At 41.6% G+C, this 24,150-nt stretch overlaps 1 protein-coding gene across 5 annotated transcripts in view; it reads right to left on the bottom strand.

Annotated features, from left to right (window-relative positions):
- Positions 1-24,150, bottom strand: part of EXOC6B (exocyst complex component 6B) — a 374,729-nt gene that overhangs the window by 214,915 nt on the left and 135,664 nt on the right. For all 5 annotated transcript variants that reach the window (XM_034770772.1, XM_034770773.1, XM_034770774.1 and 2 more), the window contains exon 7: positions 22,308-22,376. In XM_034770772.1, coding sequence (XP_034626663.1) covers positions 22,308-22,376 — 69 coding nt within the window. The remainder of the gene's footprint in view (positions 1-22,307; positions 22,377-24,150) is intronic.

Below are 24,150 nucleotides of genomic sequence, written 5' to 3'. Positions count from 1 at the left end.
AGTGCTCTGTTTATTAGCGTGATGGCCCTTGTAACCTATGTTTGTCTTGGCACTTCCTCCTTGCCGTGTCCCAGGCCTGACCCAAAGAAGAACTTCCCCTGCAGGGGCCAGCAGCAGTCTGCAGTACTAGAAAAAAAAAATCTGATCACTAAAGATTATGGAGCCATGGGGCCTGGGCTTTTGAAGAGAGTAAACATTATGATTAACAAGCCTGGCCTTTGTAATCGGCTTCCACCCCTCCCCTCCAGATCAGAGTGTTAATTTATTAAATATTTTAACAAAGGGCCTTTATTACTGGCCTCAGTGTGGCTGGCTCCTTTCATAGCATTACCACCTACATCTAATAAAGCTTTAATTGACTACTGCTTTTCATAACCTCTGACCTAGGATGATAAACAGTTGGGCCATGGTAGCAAAAGGGTAAACCCCAAAGGAGTTTGCATCCTGCTCACGCTTAGCAACCCCCCAGTATAAAATGGATTTGCTTGAACAGAACAAAAATCTGTGCGTCATTTGCATTGATACTTAACTCTTGAAAAGCACTTTTCATCTGCAACGTTATTCCTAAAGATTAACTAATTTATCCTCACAACATCCTTTTTAGTAGATAAATATTCCCATTTTGCAAAGAGGTAAACAAGACTTAATGTCTTGGCAAGAGACTTGCTGTAGCTCAATCCGAGATCCTGGGCTCGATGCAGGAATCTCGGTGAAATTCTGTGGTCTGTGTTGTGCAAGAGGTCAGATTAGATCACCATGCTTTTTTCTGCCTTAAAAATCTATGAATCTATGAGCTGAGGTTTCAATGACTTGTCCAAGCCCACGTAGCAAGTCTGTATCAAAACTAGTATTAAAACTCAGAAGTTACTGGCTCCCCATCCTGTGCTCTGACCATTCTTAATTAAAATTAGTTGTTTCCGTAAAAAACTTGCCACTTTATTCTTCTTTTTATAGGCACTAGCCTGGAAGATTAAGGAAAGCAGCGAGTTACAATAGGAAGAAAAACTGGGTTCCAATCCAATAACTCTTCCTCCAGGATTATCAGAGGAGCTCATCTTCTGCAAATATTAAACGTACAGCCCACGGGGGACCAAGTTCTCCAGAGCTGAGGCAAGGGGTTCCACCATTCACAAACTGCTGGAAGTCCAGGATCTGCACTAATTTGTTTAAAATAGGGCAAATCACCACCACACTGACAATGCCTGTGCAACTAGAAATCCCAGGATGCAATATTTCATCTTGATAAAAGCATCCAGTCCACCATAGGCTATACCTCCAGTATTTTCCCAGGAGTCAGGCACAAAAATTATGAGATTGGGGGGAAAACCACCCATATTTGGGGGTCTATTTATCTGCCTTCTGGTTTCTGAGTCTTTAGAGTGCACTGAGGTCACGTTTTTAAGCTTTTCTCCACCAACATGAGGGCTAGAAACGCTCTCTTTTAAAAAAAAGAAGAAGAAAACAGATACTCATATAAAATCGCTTCTGTGGGAACTGGGGCTTTAAGTAAAGCACAGAATGCTGCAAGACTCGTGATAAGATCATGAGGAATACTGTGCCAATCTAACACCCTCGTTTCTTGCCATAACAGACTCCTTAAGCCCCTACGTTTTGTATAGAGATGTTTGAATGGGGTAAATTCCAAACATGTTTTGCCCACCCCCTCTTAAGGGATGCCTACACTGCAATCAGTGCGACTGCAGCTTGGACAGGCATGCTCACACTAGGTTTAGTCTAGCTAGCACAGCTAAAAAGAGCAGCGAAGAAGCCGCGGCACAGGCGGTACACGCCTGTCCAGAACCATGGGTGCCTAGCTAGCCACTGCCGCTTTACGGCTATTCTTTGCCACGCTAGCTAGAATAAAGCTAGTGCCGCTGGGCCTACCCAAGCTGCAATCAGTAAGGACGTACCTTTAGTAGTCAAGGTACGAGAGGTTCTATGTGAAATCCCCACACAATCTAAAACCACAGCAATTGTCAAAAAACAAGCTGCACTAAGAATCTAGCAAGAATCAGATTTTTCGGAAAACGGCATGCTTAACACATTTTGTCTTAAATTCTGCAAAAGCTAATCTATATTAGCCCCATTCGGGACTGTTAAAGTACAAAAGGAAAATCTTGCATTTCTGGAGAGTACATCCACTGTTCACTTGGCCCTTTTCTCTATGAAGCTGTGGTCAGGCCACGTATCAGGTGTTTCAGTGTCACTGTTCTATATTCTCAGACAATCAAAAATTCCCCATTTACACCTTTCAAGTTATGCTGAGCTGCTCCATTGTTATAATCCCTCACAGGGGTATTTACTCAAACATACTCAAGGCACGTCTACACTTACCAATAGATCGGCACTGCTGCAATCGATGCAGCGAGTGTCGAATTAGTGTGTCTGGTGAAGACACACTAAATCAATGGGAGAGCCCTCTCCCATCAATTTGTGTACTCCACCTGCTCAAGAAGCGTAAGGGAAGTCGATGGGAGATGTTCTCCGGTTGACACAGTGCAGTGTAGCCACCACGGTAAGTGGATCTAACTACGTCAACTTCAGTTACGTTATTCACATAACTGAAGTTGCGTAAGTTAGATCCATTTATTGCGGTAGTGTAGACCAGCCCTCAGAATGTATAATTCTCTCATTAAGTGTCCTTTGTATGTTTTCCAAATCCATTCATCATATTTCTTGCTTTGGATAAACAGTTTTGGGTTCATGCCTTTCCAATAGCCATTACACAACTTTAAGTTATTCTGAAGATACATCCAACACAACAGTTGTATCACAGCTTGCAATCACATCTCTACCTGTCAAGGGCCATCAGATCTTTGATCTAACCTTAGAAATATGCTAGCACATTTATTTTCCTGCCTGGAGAAGTCAACCTGAATATAGCAAAGGGCTCATATTTTTAATTCTCAATTTTTTCCTATACTACCTCAAATATGAATCAACAGATGAGAATGATCATACAGTCTTGCCAACTCTCACCATTTGATCATGGGTCTTGTGGTATTTGGTGGTGTTTTTAAAGTCCCAGCCTTTGCAATCAAGAGACTGCATGAGAATCTAAGATTTCATTTATTTTTAAAAAGCCTACTCAGTTGCAAAGAAAAACTTTAAAAATGTGGAGTGTACCTTAATGGCTCAGAAACCAGAAAATAAATAAAAACTGAACGTTTATTCTTTTTTAAGTCTCATGATTAGAGACCTGCACGGATACAAAATTTGTGTCCGCATCAGATCCTCAAGCCGCAAAAACGGTCCGTGGATGTGGATACAGATATGCGCAGATAGAAAGCAGATGTCCACAGATTTGCAGGGTTCTAGATACAAAATTTGTATCTGCATCCAATCCACAATCTGCAAAAACCAGCCGTGGATATAAAGCAGATATCCATGGATTTGCAGGGCTCTAATCATGATTTCTTCAGGCCTTACTCGTGATTTCTGGTTCGGGTTGGCAATTATTATAACCAGCAATTTTCAGAATTTACCAAACAGCAGCCTCATCTCTAAAGCAGACTTGAAACTCTTTACCTTGAATAGTTACTGGATTTTGAAAATAATAAAGGTATAGTTTCCTATGACAGGGGTCGGCAACCTTAGGCACACAGCCCATCAGGGTAATCCGCTGGCAGGTCGCGAGACATTTTGTTTACATTAACCATCTGCAGGCACAGCCCCCCACAGCTCCCAGTGGCCACGGTTCGGCATTCCCGGCCAATGGGAGCGGCGGGAAGCAGCACGGGCAGCGGGGGGCCATGCCTGTGAACGGTCACCATAAATAAAATGTCTCGTGGCCCGCCAGCAGATTACCCAGATGGGCCGCGTGCCGAAGGTTGCCGATCCCTGGCCTATCACCCTGCCAAGCAGTGAGAGGTAGTGCTGGCGAGCTGTTAGGAGACAGACACTAAGTGCTGTGAGAACTGGGCTGAAGTGGTCCAAATTGTACAGGAGAGCAGCAGAGAAGACTGACAGGAAAGGCATCTAAATAAACTCCTAGTTTTAATTTCCAGAATCAACCAAAAACACCTAAGCACATTTATGGAATGACATCAGCAAATGGGACTGGAGGTAAGAGCAGAATGAACTGAAAACTTGTATAAATCAAAAACTGAGTAACATTGTTTATAGTTTGTAATATGGCTTTTAAAAATGCACCTGTGTAATATGACTGACTGAACTGACTAATCTTGCTGTCTGCGCTTGAAAGAGTGGGCATGAAGCCATCAGCCCCTAGGAAACGCCAATCAGTAGAGAATGCTGTAGTATGTCTCCTCAGCAACACTGGCTACCAGTACACACCAGACCTGTCCTCTGCTCTCTATGGCTTCCCATAGAATATCAATTCAAGTTCAAGGTCTCAGACCTTATCTTCAAACCCTCTTTCTACTACAGGATAAAATTCATTTATGCAGCAGACAGAGCTTTCTCGGGGACTGTAAAACAAACTGTCAAGGGAACTAAAGAACCGTCACAAACCACACCACCCTGCACTCCAAGTGCTAGGAACACTCCGCCGACCAGCCTCTTCTAACACACACAAAGTGTACATTTAAAAAAACCCAAAACACTACTTAAACAAAAACATACACACCTCTCTGCCTGGGGAAAGATAAGAGGGTACGTCTACACTCCCCGCCGGATCGGCGGGTAGCGATCGATCCATCAGGGATCGATTTATTGCGTGTAGTGTAGACACAATAAATCGATCCCCGATCGCTCTCCCATCGACTGCTGAACTCCAGCTCGGCGAGAGCAGGAAGCAAAGTCGATGGGGGAGCTGCGGCCGTTGATCCCGCACCGCGAGGACACGAAGTAAGTAATTCTAAGTCGATCTAAGATACGTCGACTTCAGCTACGCTATTCTCATAGCTGAAGTTGCGTATCTTAGATCGATTCCCCCCCGCCCCCCAGTGTACACCAGGCCAGAAAGAACAATAATAAATGATGGATGCTAGTCACGTCTCTTACTGCACGACGGGACGGTACTCAGATATTATAGTGATGAGGGTGATAAATTAATATATCATAGAATACTGAATAGGCACAACTGGCCTCCTCAGGGAAAAATTAGATCACTGCTTTCATCGAAGCACTTTATAAAGCAAAATTTACAAAGACTTCAGAGATGGGAGTAGTAATACTGATAATTTACCTTTACCTTTCATGGGCCATTTTACCTTTTCTTGGCCTTTGCAGGGTTCAATCACAGCTGCAATATTGTGACCTGTGGGATAAAAGGTAGGATTCCCCACTTTGAATTCTATTTGGTTGTTTAGAATCTAGCTCCTTGGAAACTTGAAACCAATGGCTACTTTCTTAAGAGAAAGGGTGTTTGAATCCATATGTTCAGGGTTTGGTTGGTTACAGGGTTGTGCTTTCTTTTTAAATAAGTAGAAGGAAAGCCCTTGCCACTTGCCAGCAAGTTAAAGAAGTATGGGCTGGATGAAAATGTTTTTGATAGAACAAGGAGTAATGGTCTCAAGTTGCAGTGGGGGAGGTTTAGGTTGGATATTAGGAAAAACTTTTTCACTAGGAGGGTGGTGAAGCACTGAAATGGGTTACCTAGGGAGGTGGTGGGATCTCCTTCCTTAGAGGTTTTTAAGGTCAGACTTGACAAAGTCCTGTCTGGGATGATTTAGTTGGAGTTGGTCCTGCTTTGAGCAGGGGGTCGGACTAGATGACTTCCTGAGGTCCCTTCCAACCCTGATATTCTATGATTCTATGTAGCAGTCAACACAGAGGACTAGGAGATGAGATCTGGGTTCTCTTCCCAGCCCTGCCACTGACCTTGGGAAACTGAAACACACAGAGAGTTTGACTCCTGTCTGCTGTAGAATATGGCTAGCACTGCTAACCTTATACAGGTGCAGTGAGGCTTCATTAGCATTTGTAAACAGCTTTGACAGTCTCAGATGAAAGGTGCTAGAGGAGTTCAATGTAATACAGAAGAAAGGACATTCTGAAGGACTTTTTGCACTTTACACTGAGCAACATAAAAATGGATGAATTTTATGTACGGACAAGCAAAAAAGACGGAGGGAATTTTGGATCTGCCAACTCTGACATCCTTTTAAATAAATGATTAGTGCTCAAGAGAATTTTAATCTTTATTTGCTATAATTCAAGATTGCAGAAATATCAATCATCTCCTGTGATGTCGCACAAGGGAGCTGGGCAAGTACTTGGATGAAAGACCTGTGAGGAATGGTGCACAAAATGGTATTAGCTGTTCAGTGAGGAACACTGTACTTTCCCTTCGAGCTCGGTACTGGATAAACCTACTAGTGAGGCATTAGGGGCTACTATCTTTTGGGTGTGACATAAAACCACAGACTTGACCACTTCGGTAAATAAGGATTCCAAGGAACATTTTGGGTGTTAGCCCCAGTGTGCTAGCTGAATCCCAACTCAGATAAAATCCATTTTACCTAAAATCCCCTATACTTTCAATTGGATTAGAGTCTTAACTTCTAGTCCTAAACTATTATGTACTGTCACGCCCCTTTAAACAGCTATTACATTACTCCCCAAAGGTGGATTTTAAGGTCAGAAGAGAGTATTGTCATCATCTAGTTGGACCTCAAGCATAATACAGGCAATAAAATTTCACCTTGCATACCTCAGCTGCAAACAAAGTGGTACTTGTGTACACTTTTTATAGTGTTGCCGTAGCCGTGTCGGTCCCAGGATATTAGAGAGACAAGATGGGTGAGGTAATCTCTTATATTGGACCAACTTCTGTTGGTAAGAGAGACAAGCTTTCGTGCTCACACAGAGCTCTTCTTCAGGTTTTATAAACAGGTGTAAAGCACACTTGGATATTCAGGGTGAAACAGGCTCTCTTAGTATGATGCAGCCACAATTCTTCTTGAAGAGTAATCTATATCTCAGACTATCACTCACATTTTAGTAGGTTTAAATGTTAACCTGAAATGTGTCTTCTTCAAATTTAACAGTAGTTGATGAATTTGGTGCAAGGGTTTGCTACTCCTTCTGTCATTCAGAGATGCCAGAGTTTATTCAGCTATGGTATGTCAACCCTTAGCATATTAGATTTTCAGCTTTTCCAATCCAAATTTTGTCCACCTTACATCATGCTTGGTAAAGTGTGGGGGTTATAATGTTTACTCAAAATAGGTAAAATATAACAGAACACAGATGATAATCTTCCCAATCGTGCAGCCCTTTCTAGCACTTACAACTCACAAAGCTCCCACTGAGTTCCCTATGTACAAGTACTGCTGGATTAGACTTTCAAAATTAAATTTCTGGTATTTAAAAATAAATAAATAGTTTGCATATTTAAAATAGGTTTAATTTTCACACAGAATTAAACGATTTACAGGTTTTAAACATTTTGCTTTTGGGTTCTTCAGAATGGTCATTTCTATTTTTTTAAATAGCTAAAACAGGAAGAGCACAATATTTGGAACTACTATGGTTGCAAAGTGATCTGGAGTTATGATCATATTGGTTTTTAAAAAGTAAGCAATACACTAAACTTTTCTGAAATGACAGCTTTGGCTTTCTTATTTCCTTGTAGTTAATACTACTTGGAAGGGGTGAAAAATAACATGTACTAATTAAGATACATTGGGAAGAGTAATTCTTTTGACTGATGAATGAATACATTTTTATCTCCAAGCAGCAGCAGTGAAACAAGCGTTGAAACACATGATCACACGCAAGAAGAGATCCAGGGCACTGATAAGACATCAAACAAAAGCGCTTCTCAATTTTTTAAATTTTTATTTTGTTTTATGACAAAACAGTTTAAAAGCGTACTCTTATGGTTGGTAAGCCAACGCATGCATATTCTCCTTACCCGTCTGTTCTGAGGTCTGATCCATACTTGTCCCCTGTGATCAAAGCCACGGATGGACACATGCAAGATGCAGTCTCTATCATCAATTTTTAAAACCCATTTAAAATCAACATTTGATTATTTTCAAGCATTCTTCTCCTAGAACTACCAAGATGTGCACATGGCTAACTGGAGTGATCTGGTGCTGTAGCTATCCTTCCTCACCCCCATTCTCCTTCCTAATATCAGTTACCCCATGAATTGCAACATATCCAAGTTAGGATATAAAGCACTTCATGGCAGACACTTCGTCGCCTCTTTTTTTTTTTTTTATTTATTATTTATAAAGCATCCAGAACACTTTAGGGATTTACAGGGGTAAAATACAGCCCTGCTTTCTAAGCTGGTGGAATTTTCTGGAATGGGGACATTGATTTGGGGATAGAGAAAGGTATTCGAAAGGTGTTTTTATGGCACATTTTGGACTAACTGGCCTTAACAGCGCTAACAGTAAAATTAAAAGCTAATACACATGTCCACATTGCTTTTCATCCTTCAAAGCTTTACAAACATACTGAATATAAGCTATATGCAGAAATCACTTCAGCGTCTCTGTTAAATGCAGCCATCTCTGGGGAACAGTGTGACAGCTCTTTGAGCATACAAAGCAATACTATTCAATTGTTTAGGGCACAAAGGGTAGAAGAATTGGAGAGGAAGCCTGGTCCTGGGGCTAGGGTGCTAGCCTCAGACTTAGGAGACCCGAGTGGCTCTGCCACTGACTTCTTGTGTGACTTTGAGAAATTCATTAGTCTCCCTGTGCCTCAGATCACCAAATCTGTAAAATGGAGTATCTCCATTTTAGCATGACCCTATCTCACAGAGGTGTTGTGCTGAGAGAGACATTAAAAGACAGTGAGCTGCTCAGAGAGGCCATAAAAGTATCTAAGATTGATAAGGCAGAACATTCTGTTCTGTTGACAGTGCAAGGAAGACTTGTATGAAGGCAAAATATGATTAACCAAATCACTGTTGTAACATTAACACAACAGGCAAATAAATACATTTCTCTTGAAGATGTAGACTGGGGCCACTCAGTAAATCTTTATCCCGCACAGGAGAAAATGCCACTTCTAACATACCTGACAGCACAAAGAGAGCACATGCCAACGTGATATGCATATTCAAGTCCCTATACTTTAACAGCTAAGGAGGAATCCAAATCTATTTTGCAGTGAACACTTCTGCTCGATATCCTATACAAGGAAGCTGATGTTTTAAGTTTTGACTGACGAGACCTTTACACGGTGACATGCTGCAGGCTAAAAGAAAGAAGCCAATCTCAGACCAGAACTGTGTAACATTTTAAAGAAATTACTGCATGCTCAAACAATGGAATATTTGTCAAAGTACAACTTGATCACCAGAATTCATCTGTTTTTCATAACTACACTTGACCTAAACTACATTGACTGAACAAGGTAGCCTGTGTTTTTCAGTCTGGAAAATATGGCTTTTCAACTTTTAAATTTTTTTTTTTTTTTTTTTTTAAAAAGACCACACTAAAGAAACACTAATTACAAAATGACTGTGGCCCAGAAGACTGAAGTGCATTAGGATTTAGCCAAGGATGACGAAGAATGATTTTTCCTTGTTACAACAGCAAGCAGCTAGTCATCTTCAGGTCATATTTTTGACAGTCTCCCCTTGTTTCAGTTACCCTCCAAGGTTAAGCCCAGGAATGTCTGCCTTACTTGTATGTTGGTTTCCATTCTTTCCTCTATTTCCAGTCTTCCTTTCCTTTACTAAGCATAGAGTGAAAGCATCCGAAGAAGTGAGGTTTTTACTCACGAAAGCTTATGCCCAAATAAATCTGTTAGTCTTTAAGGTGCCACCAGACTCTTTGTTGTTTTTGTAGATACAGACTAACACGGCTACCCCCTGATACTTTTCCTTTACTAAGGTTACCCCAGCATCCTGAGGTCATGATGAATGGATACAATAGTGTGGGGTTTATGGTTAGATGCTGTTTCATAACATGTTTTAAATTCTTCATTAAACTTTAATAGTGAGTTGGCATGAAAATCCTCCAGTTTTCAAGAGATTACCACTCTTCCCACCAGAAGAGCCATATATGCAAAGCCTTCGTGTAAGGAAGAGGGACAATTATTTCTCAAGTATAAATTGGAAGGAGCCTGGTCTAGCCTACCTCAGGAAAAGTCCGTTCCAAGAATTAGCAAAGAAGGATTCATTCATATGAGTAATATATAGTTCCACTGATTTCAAAGAGAATACTCACTGAGTAAGGTAATAATCATGGTCAGAGTTGCAGAATCTGCCCATGGGTACGATGAACAACAAAACTACAGGGCGTAGTGGGGACAAGGAAACAGGAAGACCACAGAAAAGGACAAAGGGAGACAATGTTTTTAAGAGAGTATTAGCTGCAAAGAATTCAGGTAATTAATTTTGTTCCTGTTTTGCATTTTGCCTTTTTAATAGCTACCTCCTGTCACAGAACTAGTAATCGCTGACAGTCAAACTCTGCATTAGTTGCCTGGAAAAGGACATAGGGAAAAATACGCTACTAAATGGGAGACCTTTGCACTAGGAAAAAAATGTTACATCATTAAATTAAAAATGATTTTATTTTAAGGTCTCTTTAGTAAAGAAGAGGCTCCTCTTTCTATCAGTTCAATTGCAGGCTCAGAAATTAGCAAAACCATCCATCGCACATATTGTCTTAGTTTCAAGTGAAAGAACATTTACTCGTGTTTAAGACTGATGTGTGACATTTTAAGCTTGGGAAATCATTTGTTAAATTGACAGATTTGTTTTGCTCTCTTAACCAGGAGTTCCAGGGAAAAAGATCTTGCCGCAAAAGTGAGAAGTTTATTTTATTTTAGCATACATACTGCAGACTATTGTCCTCTCTGCACTGAACAGAAGGCAGTTGTATAAACCCATCCAACAATGTAATCAAACCCCACTGTTGGGATAAGAGGGGAGTTCGGTCTCTATGACACATTAAGTCCTTAGTCTCTCTGCTGAGACTGTCAACAAGAGGGGCTAGTTAGTTCCAGTTACTATGATGGCTCTTAGGCCTGGTCCACACTAACCCCCCACTTCGAACTAAGATACGCAACTTCAGCTACGTGAATAACATAGCTGAAGTCGAAGTACCTTAGTTCAAACTTACCGCGGGTCCAGATGCGGCAGGCAGGCTCCCCCGTCAACTCCGCGTACTCCTCTCGCGGAGCAGGAGTACCGGCGTCGACGGCGAGCACTTCCAGGATCGATCCAGGATCGATTTATCGCGTCTAGACAAGACGCAATAAATCGATCCCAGAAGATCGATTGCTTACCGCCGGACCCGGAGGTAAGTATAGACCTACCCTCACATGCACAGGAGAAAGACAGACTCACCCCCTTCAGAATTTTGGCTAAGATCATATACAGTATCAATGTAATATTGGATACCTTCTCTGTCAGGGGAAGGACTTGGTGATCTAGTAGCTGTTGTCCATCTCTATGACTTAACCACCAGACGGTTACTCCTTTCATTCACTACTGAAATAGGCTGAATTCAGACAGGCAATCTAGACACTTCATAGCCCACTGCTGACCAAAAGTGGATCTGAAGTGCAGTAGTTCTCTGAAAGATGGCACTTCCTACTCGACCAATGTTCTCCTGCATGCATTCACAGTCAGATCTGCTTCCTTTACCAACTTAACAAAACAAGTTTGCTCTTTTTATAAACCCTGTTAACACTGCAGAACCAATATAGTTTATATGGTGGAGTCCAACAGTTTGGGACTCGAGGTTGGATGGAGAGCGGCAGGAGTAAGGGGGTGGATTTATTAAAAACAATGCTGAGAGAAATTTTAACAATGTTAACACATTGCAATAAAAGACAAAGGGCTCTAAGAAATAAGTGAGACAAGAGAAAGTGCACTAAAAAAAACAAACATGGAAGGGTTAAAACCACCAGGATTCTCTCTCTCTCTCTCTCTCACACACACACACACACACACACACACACAGAAACATGGCATTCAACATATACACATATAAGCACCTCAGGTTACTTAGCTTGTATGATGGAGTCCTTGACTTTACCCTTTGTCTTTTTAGGCTGTAAGCTCTTTGTGAAAGGGACAGTGCTTCCCTGTTTGTACACCATCACATTTTTCCATTCCACAGCATAAACAACTGTGCATTACAGCATCATATAAACTAGAGCAGTTTGGCAGGATTGCCTCGGGAAGCATGCTTAGGTGCCCTGTGCTTTCAAAAACAAGAGAGCTCACTGAGCACCCAAGATACAATTTTTTTTTCTGTTATTCACACGTTAAAACAAAGAGGTGGTAAAATAAAATGGTATTGGATTTTTTTCAAGCAGCTGTGTGCAAGTCGCACAGCACTTGGGCTACAATACCTCTACTGTGATCTCCTCAGTCTGCAATTTTCAGCATTATACTCACCATCAGAAATATATATCCTTTGACTAAAATGTGCAGCTATTATTCAAAAGAACAGGTGCTTCTTTTATACAGCATCACACACACAAACACAGCTTTTCATCCTGAAGGATTCCAAAGCACTTTAAACGAAGTACTACAGCAACACTGAAATACAACCACTTCTGGGGTGAGAGGGCACTAGAAAAGCTGGATGCGGTATATCATGCAACAAGAAGATGTGGTTTAACAGTACCAGGTAAATTCCAAGTCTCTGTAGAATCCTAAGTGTCCACGTGTAGCACATAGGACCTCTGATTTTTAAGGTTTCACCCCACAGATCCACAAACAGTATGCCACTTAGAACTTAAATTATTAACTTCAGAAGGATAAAGGGATGAGTCATTTGTGCCAGATTTTAAACCAGTGATTCCAGGAAGTTTTGCAAAACTGAGTCAGCCTCAAAGCTATATGCAAATTTATTAAACATACTGCAAAATACATTACTGCATACATAGTGCTTATCAGATCAGATCTCAGAATCTTTGATCTTGCCTCATGTCATCCATAAAACATGACCAAAGTAGACCACCAGTTGCAGTTTGAAGAGGCATTGGTATTCAGAACATTACTCAATGTGTTTCTCTTATCTCTCCATCATTAAAACATCCCATAAGATAGCAAGCCACTTTGGTACCACACTCTTGTTCTCCTTGTTACTCTTGGAATGCAAGGGCATCGTTTGTTCATTGTACATGCTGTGCCTTATTTCCACATTCTCCTGAACAAAGGCAAGTGCCCCTGAAATAGCGGGTGTATGCGTCATAAGTCTGTCCTGCACATTGCACACCCCTTCCTGAATAAGTATTTGTAAACAGACGGAGAATTAACATTCAGCCAACTCAAGATCCTTCATAAAAAAGGGACTGTATTCAAAACAGGATGACAATCATTTCCCAACTAAGGTACACAGGTATTTAAACTAAAACTATATACGTAGCAGGGAAAGAGCAAAAACACAGCTATGCACCAAGCAATTCTATGTGATTCACAGAAACATGGTGGCTAATTATGTCACGGTCCTCTTTAAGAATGGCAGTTTCTGGAAGCGCTTGACAATTCTCAGGAACTATGTCAGGAGAAAATATGTTTAGTAATGCAGATAGTTGGATTGTACTACACAAATTCACATTCATAACTTTCTTTACAAGCAACATTTTAAAGGTTCACACTTTCCACTTACTCTATTGAATAAAAACACCCTTAGGAATCAAGGGTACCAAATGTCTAGGTACTTCAAAGTAATAAAATAAAACATGGATATCACACAGTCACGATTGGTATCATTTGCTAAAAAAAGAGAGAGGAAATGAATTCAGTATGCAGAATGTCAGGCTAAGAGCATGGTCTGACAGTCTAGTGGTAAGACTCTGCACTTCTATGAGACAATACAATCCAGGCACAACTCCAAAGGAATTTGGCCCCTGAGCTCTAATACTGGACTCTCACCCTCAGAGGCATGGAGCACCACCAAGGTAGGGGCAGTAGATCATATTCAGTCCCAGAAGGTAGTCTCCTACTGTTCAACTGCAACACCACCTACAGCCATTTAAGGAGTATTTTTGACCCAGCTGCAGAAAGAACAGCAGCTCCGAAGTAGAAATCTGAGGGTGGGAAGAGAGGTTTAAAACGGGAAGATCTGCTAGGCAGGCAGAGAGAACCTTTTCCCCTCCAGTTTAACTGAGTTTTGCCTAGGAAAACAAACAATGGAGGCTGGCCTTGTTTTCTATCAATGGTCTCAAGTTGTAGTGGGGGAGGTCCAGGTTGGATATTAGGAAAAACTATTTCACTAGGAGGGTGGTGAAACACTGGAATGGGTTCCCTAGGGAGGTGGTGGAGTCTCCTTCCTTGGAGGTTTTTAAGGCCCGGCTTGACAAAGCCCTGGCTGGGATGATTTAGTTGGGAATTGGTCCTGCTTTGAGCAGGGGGTTGGACTAGATGACCTCTTGAGGTCCCTTCCAACCCTGATATTCTATGATTCTATGATTCTCACTCTAATCCAATATGCTTTCAGAAAACTCTTTTCAGATCAGTGTTCCTCTTCAGCACTGGCTCCATCACTGTGGTGCTCCTCCTGAGAGGATACTGCACCTTGACACCACCGCAGAAGTTCTTCACCACAATGTCAGAGCGTTCTCCAAACTCAGAATGTTTCTGTGACCCCTATGGATCTCACAAGCTCAGCAAAGTCAGGCTGGATCAGTATTTGACCAACACAAGAAGTAGTTCTGAGGATACTGAAAACTCAAACCACTCCACGCTCTGGACCATTTAAGATGAATAATCTCTCATGACAAACTGTCCTCCGAGTCCTGACCCCATACTTTCCCTGGGGCAACTAAGACTGATGGTTAACCCTTATTTTAACCACTGGGATAACAACTGATGTGACTGAATCCAGAGAAAGTTATGCTTTAAAGTTTAAATTTATCTGCAATTTGCTAGTCTACATATACAGTGCAACAGACAGGTAAGACTCACCTAGTTCTGTAAATAAATTTAAAAAATGGTGATCACCGTGAAAGGGACTTGAAGCCCTGAATTAATCATGCTCTGCAACCCCTACCTTCAGGTGACAAGGATCCTGCATTTGAGTTACTGTACGTTGCCACTATATTTAGGAGGAATTATATGTTTTTTCCTTAAGATGGCTGTTTTCCAAACTGAGTACTTGGAGAGCCAACGCTGTCTGTGATCATATCTAGCCAGCTTAGAACGAACACTGATTTCTCTGCTTCTTCTTTGATCGAAGTCAAGTTGTATCCCCATGGGTAATAAGGTCATAAGGTTAAAAGAGCAATATGACAATTACAAAAAGTTAAATCTATGGCCACCACAGATAGACACACTATCCAGGGTCCATTAGCACGTAGTACAGAGCAGTTATCTCAGGTCACTGACACCAGTTCACTCTAATGGCTTTTCCTGTGTCCTTATCAATCCAGTGCACAAAGTATCTCACCCTAGCCTTTCCCTATGATCTCAGTACCATGTTTACAGCTATCTAACTCCACCAGACACCGGTGAGTCAGCCAACTCAGCAGACAGTGAGATACGCCAGAACAGAATGATGGGACAATCTGCAAAGCAACTGAGATGAACTAGGAGTTAGATATTTCTAGAAGGAAAAATTTCCACTAAACAAAAAAAATCTCAAGAGAAAAGGTGAAACTTTTTAATAGCTTTACATTCCCAAGGACACAGTGGAAACAAACGTCACAGCCCTGATCTAGAAAATAAGAATTAACAACAGACCCTCCGCATTACAGTTCACATTTCAGTATCAGTGAATAAAATAAATATGTATTTCAAAGAGGAAAGGCAGCAGCTCTTTTAGTAGGAAAAAAGTCTGAGAGCTACATTACTTGAACAGTAGTTTCAAGAATAAGATGCTCAGCTCTTAAAAGAGAAACTACTTCAATCCCTTTTACTAAAGCATGAGCAGATGAGCTTTTCTCTAAACTGTAGCACCTCTAGTCTTGCAGATTGGGCAAGGAGCGAACAGTACCAGTCACAATAATCAATATTTCCAACAGGCAGACAAAGCAACAACTGGCAGTCACCAGTGCAAATGAAATATCAGAGTACAAAGTCAGAAAGAAGAGGAACATGAATACATCAGAGTAGGGACTATTAGGAGGGGAAAAAAATTCTAGGACAAATAAATAACGACATTTAAGTTGTGATTCTGGAAAGTGACTCATGATGTTCCATATTTATGGTCTCTCGAGAACTCCAGATTTAATCTGCTCAGTTGAACGTAAAATGATGTTATTTCTAACTGCCAGTCCCAAAAATTCGGCCTGGAATCTGAAAGTCAAGCTGGGTTCCCTTGTGTCTCGTGAATCACTAACTGTATAAATTCTGCAATCAACACTTGATTAACAATTTTATGGACGCATGAGTCCAGCTCCCATTCCCACAGCTGTGCTGGCTCTGAAGGGCAAACCGAAGTACAGAGTAGTAAAAACCTGTTGCAGTCACTGAAGTAAACAAATGGCCGAATACATCCAGAGAGAACACCTGAGTAACTGAGGAGTAGGAAAGGGCACATTTTACATAGCTTTGAGAGTTGAACCCCACCTTTAAGGGCAGGTCAACAATGGGAGAAGCCCTCTCATCAGCCTAGCGCTGTCTATACTGGGAGATAAGTCAGTGCAACTGCATCGTTCAGGGATCTGGATTTTTCACACCACAAGCGATAGTTATACCGATGTAAGTTTATAGTATGTACCTGGCCTAAGACAATGAAATGGCTGATGAAAGGGGAGGAGATGAAAACAGGAGCAGAGCTGACAACAAAATCTAGAGAAGGCAAATCCTAAATGAACACTGATAGGGTAGGTCTACACAGCCCTCAGACGTGAGCCCCCCAGCCTGGGTCAACAGACTCGGCTTAGCGGGGCTTGCACTAGTGCTCTAAAAATGGCAGTGTAGACAGCAGTGTGCAGCTGCAGCTCAGGTCAGAGAACAACTTCAAAGCACTGTCTACACAGCTATCTTTAGAGCACTAGTGTGAGCCCTGCTAGCTCAAGTCTATTGACCCGGGCAGGGAGGTTCACTTCTGCAGGCTGTGTAGACCTACCTAGACAACAATATTCACTGCCTGAACTAGCAACTTTGTTCTCCCTTTACCATTTCTGTACACCAAGGCCAGAGGTGTTAAACTGCATCTACACTAAGCTCTCAGAAGTGTTTCAAATGAGTTTTAAAAAACTAAAATCTTTTCCCTCCAGACTCCTTTATCCAGAATCACAGTCTCATCTGCCAGCTCCACGCAGATTCCTCTGCAACCGTAGCCCAAAACTGCACTGGATTTTGTTTTTGACTGTCCCACTCCTGCTAAGTTCCCCTCCCTATACCCTTCAGTTTATGGGAAATGTGACACAATAACCAATTTCCATTTTCTATCATATAATGCAAAGCAATTCCATCTCTCGGGTTCGAAATCCAAGACTGCCAACAGCTATACAGATGCCATAAGAGATAAACAAACCATCTAACCCAAACCCCATCTGTGCTAGTTACATTTGGGTGAGGGAAGACCTAGTATATAATAAATATCAATGGCAGAATCGCTTCACCCAAATACTGTACTTTCATCTCAGCTTTGTACAGTGCTCCATTAACCAATTCTGCATACTGCTCCATTACCTCTGGGTATATATAGGACATGAAAAAAAAAACAAATAATGTAACTAAGTTGTAGATTTACAGACTAATTGTAAGTAAATGTCTTTACATATATTGCTGCTAAACAGAAAGTGGGTATGTTCTGTTATTTGTGTGTATCTGACTGGGAGTTAACTTTGGTCCATTGGTTAGAACAGAGGAGAGGCAGGGTTTTGGTCTAGGCTCTCTCCCTGACTCCCTGTGCTACCTAAGGCAAGTTGCTTAGCCTCACTGTGTCTCAGTGATGATGCATTTGTTCTCCCAACTCTCTAGTTCATTTTTTGCATGCAATTCCAGGATTTCAAATATTAATGTCTGTGGTATCCAGAGATCCCAAGTGTTGTCAGACGCTCCCGGTGTGGTGCACTGCTCTGTTCAATGTTGATATCAATCGGCTGCGTGCGTGTGTTCCCTCTGTGTGCTGCCCCATCTCTTCACAGATCACTGACCCAGCAGACTCCGAGAGAACCCCCAATGACCACAGACTCTAGTAAGGTACGAAGGAACCCGGCCAGGTTTATTGTCAAACGAAGCACAGTAATAGTTCCCCCTAAACTTTACTCTAGAGGGCATACTACGAATATGTGCCCCCTGGCAATGGACTCAGCTCAGTCAGTGGCGGGACACTCCACTGCCCCCGTGGCTGGACAAAGACATCCACTCAGGGATGCATTCTTATACACAGATACAAACAAGTTACACATCACTCCTGACGTATTGAGGTGCAACCCCTCTACGCAGCAAGGTATAACCCATCTACGTAGTAAGGTGCCACCTCTCACTTTGCACATGTTGGTTCGAACAAAGCAACTCTATCCATCATATTCCCTTTTTGACTCTGTCATTGGGATGGGTCAGCTTGTTCCTGGTTATGTGTGGAATGTACAAGTATTGGAGTGTTCTGATATCTGGTGTCCAGTACCTTTTAGGTCTGTCTCTTTTTGCAGCATCAGCCCTTTCCTTGGCAGCTTCTGTGAGCCGGGCCTGCCTCTGGCTCACAGCTTAACTTTGCTTTATGTTAGCAAAGTCTTGACCATTACTTTAGTTCAGGACTCATACTGGGCCTCTGATAAGGGTTTTTGTTTCAGGGCCTCATCTTACTACACCAACAGAATTAGGGCCCCATTATGCTAGGCACTGTACAAGCATATTAGAAGAACATGTCTGTGTCCCTGTCCCAAACAACATACACTATAAGCCGTTAAAAGAGGAGAGGGGTACACCACATACACACAGTTTTTATGTGCATTTGTCATTTTTTATTTTGATTGTAAATATTTAAAGTGGCATCTATTTCCCCCCTCCCACCCTCCGCCATTATTAGTCAGCTGATTTCTCAAAGTAAAGGATTTCTGACAAATAGTCCCATAAAGCATCCCTATCAGAGTCTGTCTCCCCTAGCTCTGTTACCAAGTCAAGGACCAATTCTCAATTAACCACAGCCTGACCCTTGTTCACTTTCTTTCCCTCTCCTCTGCCCTTCCTGCAAAAGTTCAGCGCTTCCTGGAAAAGTCTCACTGCCTGTTTGATATTGTACTTCGCTTTAGTTGCTGAAGGAAGGATTTACAGGTGCCTGGCCCCGTCTGCAAGACCATGACCGAAAGCTGACCTCATGTTACAATATGTGAACTCCTGCCCTGCTGATAAGGCTGGCAGATATGAGTAGGATTTTTCAAATAATCCTTTGGGAATTTATAAGCAGCACAGCCATAAAACTGAGGTGACTGGAAGGTCGATTTCACTAAAAATAATAAATATTGCAATGTTTATTCAAAGTAGGCCTTTGTAACTGCAGGCCAAGCACTTAGATAACACTATTGTAAATGACAAATATTAGGAGGTTTTGGTAACTATTATATTATGAGCCTTCCGTCTGACACTGATGTGACCATTTCCCTTGGGGCTTGTCCAATCTTTGATATTGTTCAACACTAGCTGGGCCTAGAAAACCAGTTCAGGACTCAACCACAGGTCAGGAAAAGGGTAATTTTCCTTTATGGTTGCTTGCCTTATTTCCCTGCTCTTGCTTTACATGCTTGTCTTCTTGAAAATTCTGCCTTACAGTTTCTCTTTTTCTTGCTTCTTCTAGGCCTTTTGGCTGAGATTCTGTATTGTAGGGGTTTGGTCTAGTGGGCTCAGCAGAGGACTGAGGAGAAGACCTCCTAAATTCTAACCCCAGCACAGTCACCAACACCTTCTGTGACCTCAGTTTTTTCCATCTGTCAATTGGGAATAACACCTACCTACCTATTCCACAGGGATGTGGGGCGGGTTAATGTTTACAATGCATTTTGAAGATGGAAAATGCTATATTAGTGCTAAGTATTAATATTTAACCTAACAATTTTAGGTATCTCAGAGCGCTTTACAAACATTGAGTCTCCACACCTACGTGAGGCAGGCAGGAATAATAATTTAATCACTCAGACATGTATCCATTGGGGGACTATATTCTACCCCCAAAAGAGGGATGGACTTCATCTAACATGACTTTTCCCATCTCAAGTTACGTTTTGAGCACATCAGAGAGGCTCCAGGTGCACTCTCTCCAAGAGCATATTGGCTGGCTAATGGTTTACTTCCAGCTGCAGCAGAAAGCAATCAAACAGCAGCGTGGAGCATTAGCCTAGAATCTGTTTCTAGAAGTAGCATTTCTCTAGCATACAATAGGGGAAATACACAGCCACGTTCTATATATGACAAAGGATGAACAGTAAAAGCGCCATTATGTAAACCAAAATATAATGTCAGTCTAGAAATAAATATGTACTACAAACTACAATACTCTGAACATCCACTGATGCAAAAAACTAATGTCCTGTTTTCACCCTTTACGTAACAGCATTATATATACCCTTCTATTAAACAGCTATATGCAAAGCTATGACAACAGAGCCTCTGATTTTGCTTTAAATTAAATATTTAATTTAAATATTTAAATAACGGGGGGAGGGATAGCTCAGTGGTTTGAGCATTGGCCTGCTAAACCCAGGGTTGAGTGTTCAATCCTTGAGGGGGCCACTTAGGGATCTGGGGCAAAGTCAGTACTTGGTCCTGCTAGTGAAGGTAGGGGTCTGGACTCAATGACCTTTCGGGATCCCTTCCAGTTCTAGGAGATAGGATATCTCCATAATTTTTTTTTTTTTTTTTTACACATATTCACCTATGTACAACTGAAGTTTTTCCAAATCAAATGACACTTTGAAATCTACCAAGGGGTTCAGACCATTGTAATTTTCTCCTAGCACACTCCCTGAAGCAGGCTTCCAACATCTAGTATTTTGTCTTTGTCCAAGACAGAGTACACTCAAAATATAACACATTCTGGGTAGGTTAACTTTTTAATGCCAATAAAGTATCATGGCATTGTAGCCGAAGCTATATAATTAGTAACAGATGAAGACATAAAAAGGTTATATACACATTTTTATGATGATTCCTTTCCTTTAGCAAATTCATGCACTCTTCTTATGTACTGGCTTGGCTTTAGAGGGTTCTCCTGTGGCCGAGAAAGCTGAAGAGCTTTCTTCAGCAACTGTGGGTGACTGTCATTAAAGAACAGCTGCAGACTAATAGGGACCCTTTGGGTCTGTGGATTTCCAGTTTGGAAGGCTCAGATGAATTACTCATAATTTTTAGACTCCTGCAGTATCTGGCACAAGGGAGTAAAGGCTGAAGTGTTACCCATGAAGGTCGTTTTCTCCGGTGAATTTTATTGGATTTTAAATGGACCCACCTTTCTAAACAAAGCAAGTATCTGGAAGTCTAGATCCATCATCTTCTCAAATGTGGACAGAAAATTAACTGGATCTAAAGTTGCTGATGATCTAGCTATCTTGGGGTTTTTTACTGCCAAACATCCCCTCAGTATCTCAGTGCCTTCCAAGTAAAGATGATAGCAAATTCCCTAGGACGTCACGAAGTCTCTGGCTCGTCTCCCTTTTCAGAATAAAAACCTCTTGGTTTTGTTGGCTGGTTGATTGGTTTGTTAGTTACAAGTTTTTATCTTTGTATATTTTTGGGAGGGAAGGGAAATGTTTCGGTAAGTAGGAGTGCCAATGTGGTGGGTATCATTTTTGCTATTGTGGGAAGGTTTCCACCATTGTGTGTAACTGATGATCAAGAACTGACTAAAATGCAGCAGAAAATGGTCTTATCACTTACACAGCCATGTAAACATATCTTGATGTTTTTCAGGGCAGTCTGAAGAAGTCTGACTTCTAGAAAGCTGGAGCCAAGACAGTAAAACTGTGGATTTAGTTACATACCATATGATTTTAATGATAGGAAATTCTCCAGTCTTCAGAAGAAGGGAAGTGCAATAAACAACAACAACCACCTAAAACTGCTCTCTTTCTTGATTACTCAATACATTACTTTGCACTGATAGAACAGTTATTTTGATTAAAGAAGAATTATTTTAGGAAAATATATTTAAGCTAGAAAAATGTATTTGGCTCCTAATAAACCCCAAAGCTGTCGTGGCTGAAGAAAATGGTTTATATATCTTTGCAGTGTGCTAATATAAAATAGCTTTTTGGTTTTTACTCAAAGCCCTTCCTCTACTGTGTGCTCCCAATGTTGCCCTTGCTTCTCTTTGTCACATGCTGCTGAGGTTCTAATTTGACTAGATACTGCATTTTCTCTTGAGGTGAACATAAGCACACACTAATACTAGTTACATAACAGCTTCTTTCCAAGAGTGTCTACATAGACATAAGGAGCTGCATCTAATCTTGCCATTCAAAATCAGGGCAAACTTCAGTGCCATTTGTACAAACTGCAGTGAAAACACCATCGCAGACCTACTTACCAGTACAGAATAGATGTGCAAGCATCGGTACACGGGCGAGAAATCCACCAAATCCTGGGCACCAGGCACCTACAAAAACATGAAATGGAAAACAAGAGGATCAACATATAATGTACAAAGCACCTGGCTACAAATAAAGTACAGAGTGTGTGGGAATATACAGACACACTATAGACTGGATACCGAGGATTTCAGTTATAATGAATTTCAATAGCTAGTAAGTACTGTTCAATGTTTGGGTTTTTAAAGCAGGTATGAGGGGATCAAAGCAGCAAAATTCAACTTATGCTGCCGCCACCACTCCGAGCATCTACCTCTCTAAAAAACACATACCGTATTCGTACCCTTCGTTAGTCATCTCAGCAGAGAGGCAAAAGATGTGACCGACCATGGTTGCTAAATGAGCTGGTGGTCCTAGCTAAGGGTTGAGGCATGTTGGCAGAAGCTGTCACTGACTTGATCTGTGCTGCACCTGTGCTGCGGGAAGGTACTTCTCCAGGACTGCTAATGTGGCATCAACACTTAATTCACTTAAAGGACAAACTGAGCCATTTTAAAAAAACTGCTTACTGAGCCTGCCACAGGGCTGAGAAAGCACACAAGGGCGAAGCAGAAAGTAAGAGACCATAGAAAACTGTGCATGAATGTGAGGTTCAGCATCCGCAAGCTTCACACTGTGGATCTACTCAGGTGAGTAGCGTACAATCACAGGCAACGGGCAGTCGAGCGGGATTACTGACATCAATAGCTTGCACCGATCTGTTAAAACCAAAACTAAATGTACCAATTGTACACACACAAGGAGCGAAGTAAACGTGTGCTCCTATCACTCATAGAATCATAGAAGATCAGGGTTGGAAGGGACCTCAGGAGGTCATCTAGTCCAACCCCCTGCTCAAAGCAGGACCTAATCCCACCTAAGTCTTAACCTCCCGCCCCATTATCTCCATTTCTTACCTCTAAGTGTTGTGTCTTGTCTTAACTAGATTTCAAGTGTAGACATAGGGCTTGTTTACATTACAGGGGTTACAGCAGCAGAGCTACAGGTTCATAGCTATGCCACTGTAACCCCAGCGTGTGGATGCACACTACTGTGACAGACGGGGTTGACCCATCACTGTAGTAACTCCACCTCCCCGAACGATGGTACTAGGTCAAAAGAAGCTTTCTTCTACTGGCCTAGCCACGTCAGCATAGCAGTGGATTTTTCATACCCGAGTACCGTAGCTATGTTGACCAAAGTTTTAAGTGTAGACCAGACTAGAGAGCATCAACTCCTCAGGCAAGAACTTTCTCTTGCTATGTGTTTGTGCAGCACTCAGCACAATGGGGCTCCAGTAATAAATCAACAGTAGTAATGGGGGGGGTGGGACACATCACCTGTTCGCAACATACAACCACCAAATTAACTAATGATTTCCCATGAATTAGAATTTAACAACAATTACGTTTCTCAGATTGTTAGCAGTGATCATTAGCGGTCCTTGGAACCATGGCTTGTGGTCCACAAATTGAATGTTTTGCTAGCGAAGAGGTGTAGGTTCGGGGGAAGCAGGAGGGGAGTTGATCTACAAGAGGAGTTCTCTTACAAGAGCAGTCCACAATTTTTTTTTTAAATCTCTGTATTTCCTTGAAAGCCCAAACATACACAATATAATAGCTAAAAGAACAGGAGTACTTGTGGCACCTTAGACTAATAAATTTATTAGAGCATAAGCTTTCGTGGGCTACAGCCCACTTCTTCGGATGCATACGAAGAAGTGGGCTGTAGTCCACGAAAGCTTATGCTCTAATAAATTTGTTAGTCTCTAAGGTGCCACAAGTACTCCTGTTCTTCTTTTTG

The sequence above is a fragment of the Trachemys scripta genome, chromosome 5 (genome assembly GCF_013100865.1).
Source record: "Trachemys scripta elegans isolate TJP31775 chromosome 5, CAS_Tse_1.0, whole genome shotgun sequence".
Taxonomy (NCBI): Eukaryota; Metazoa; Chordata; order Testudines; family Emydidae; genus Trachemys; species Trachemys scripta.
The sequence above is the reverse complement of the archived record's forward strand: the minus strand, read 5'-3'. Positions and strand labels throughout refer to the sequence as shown.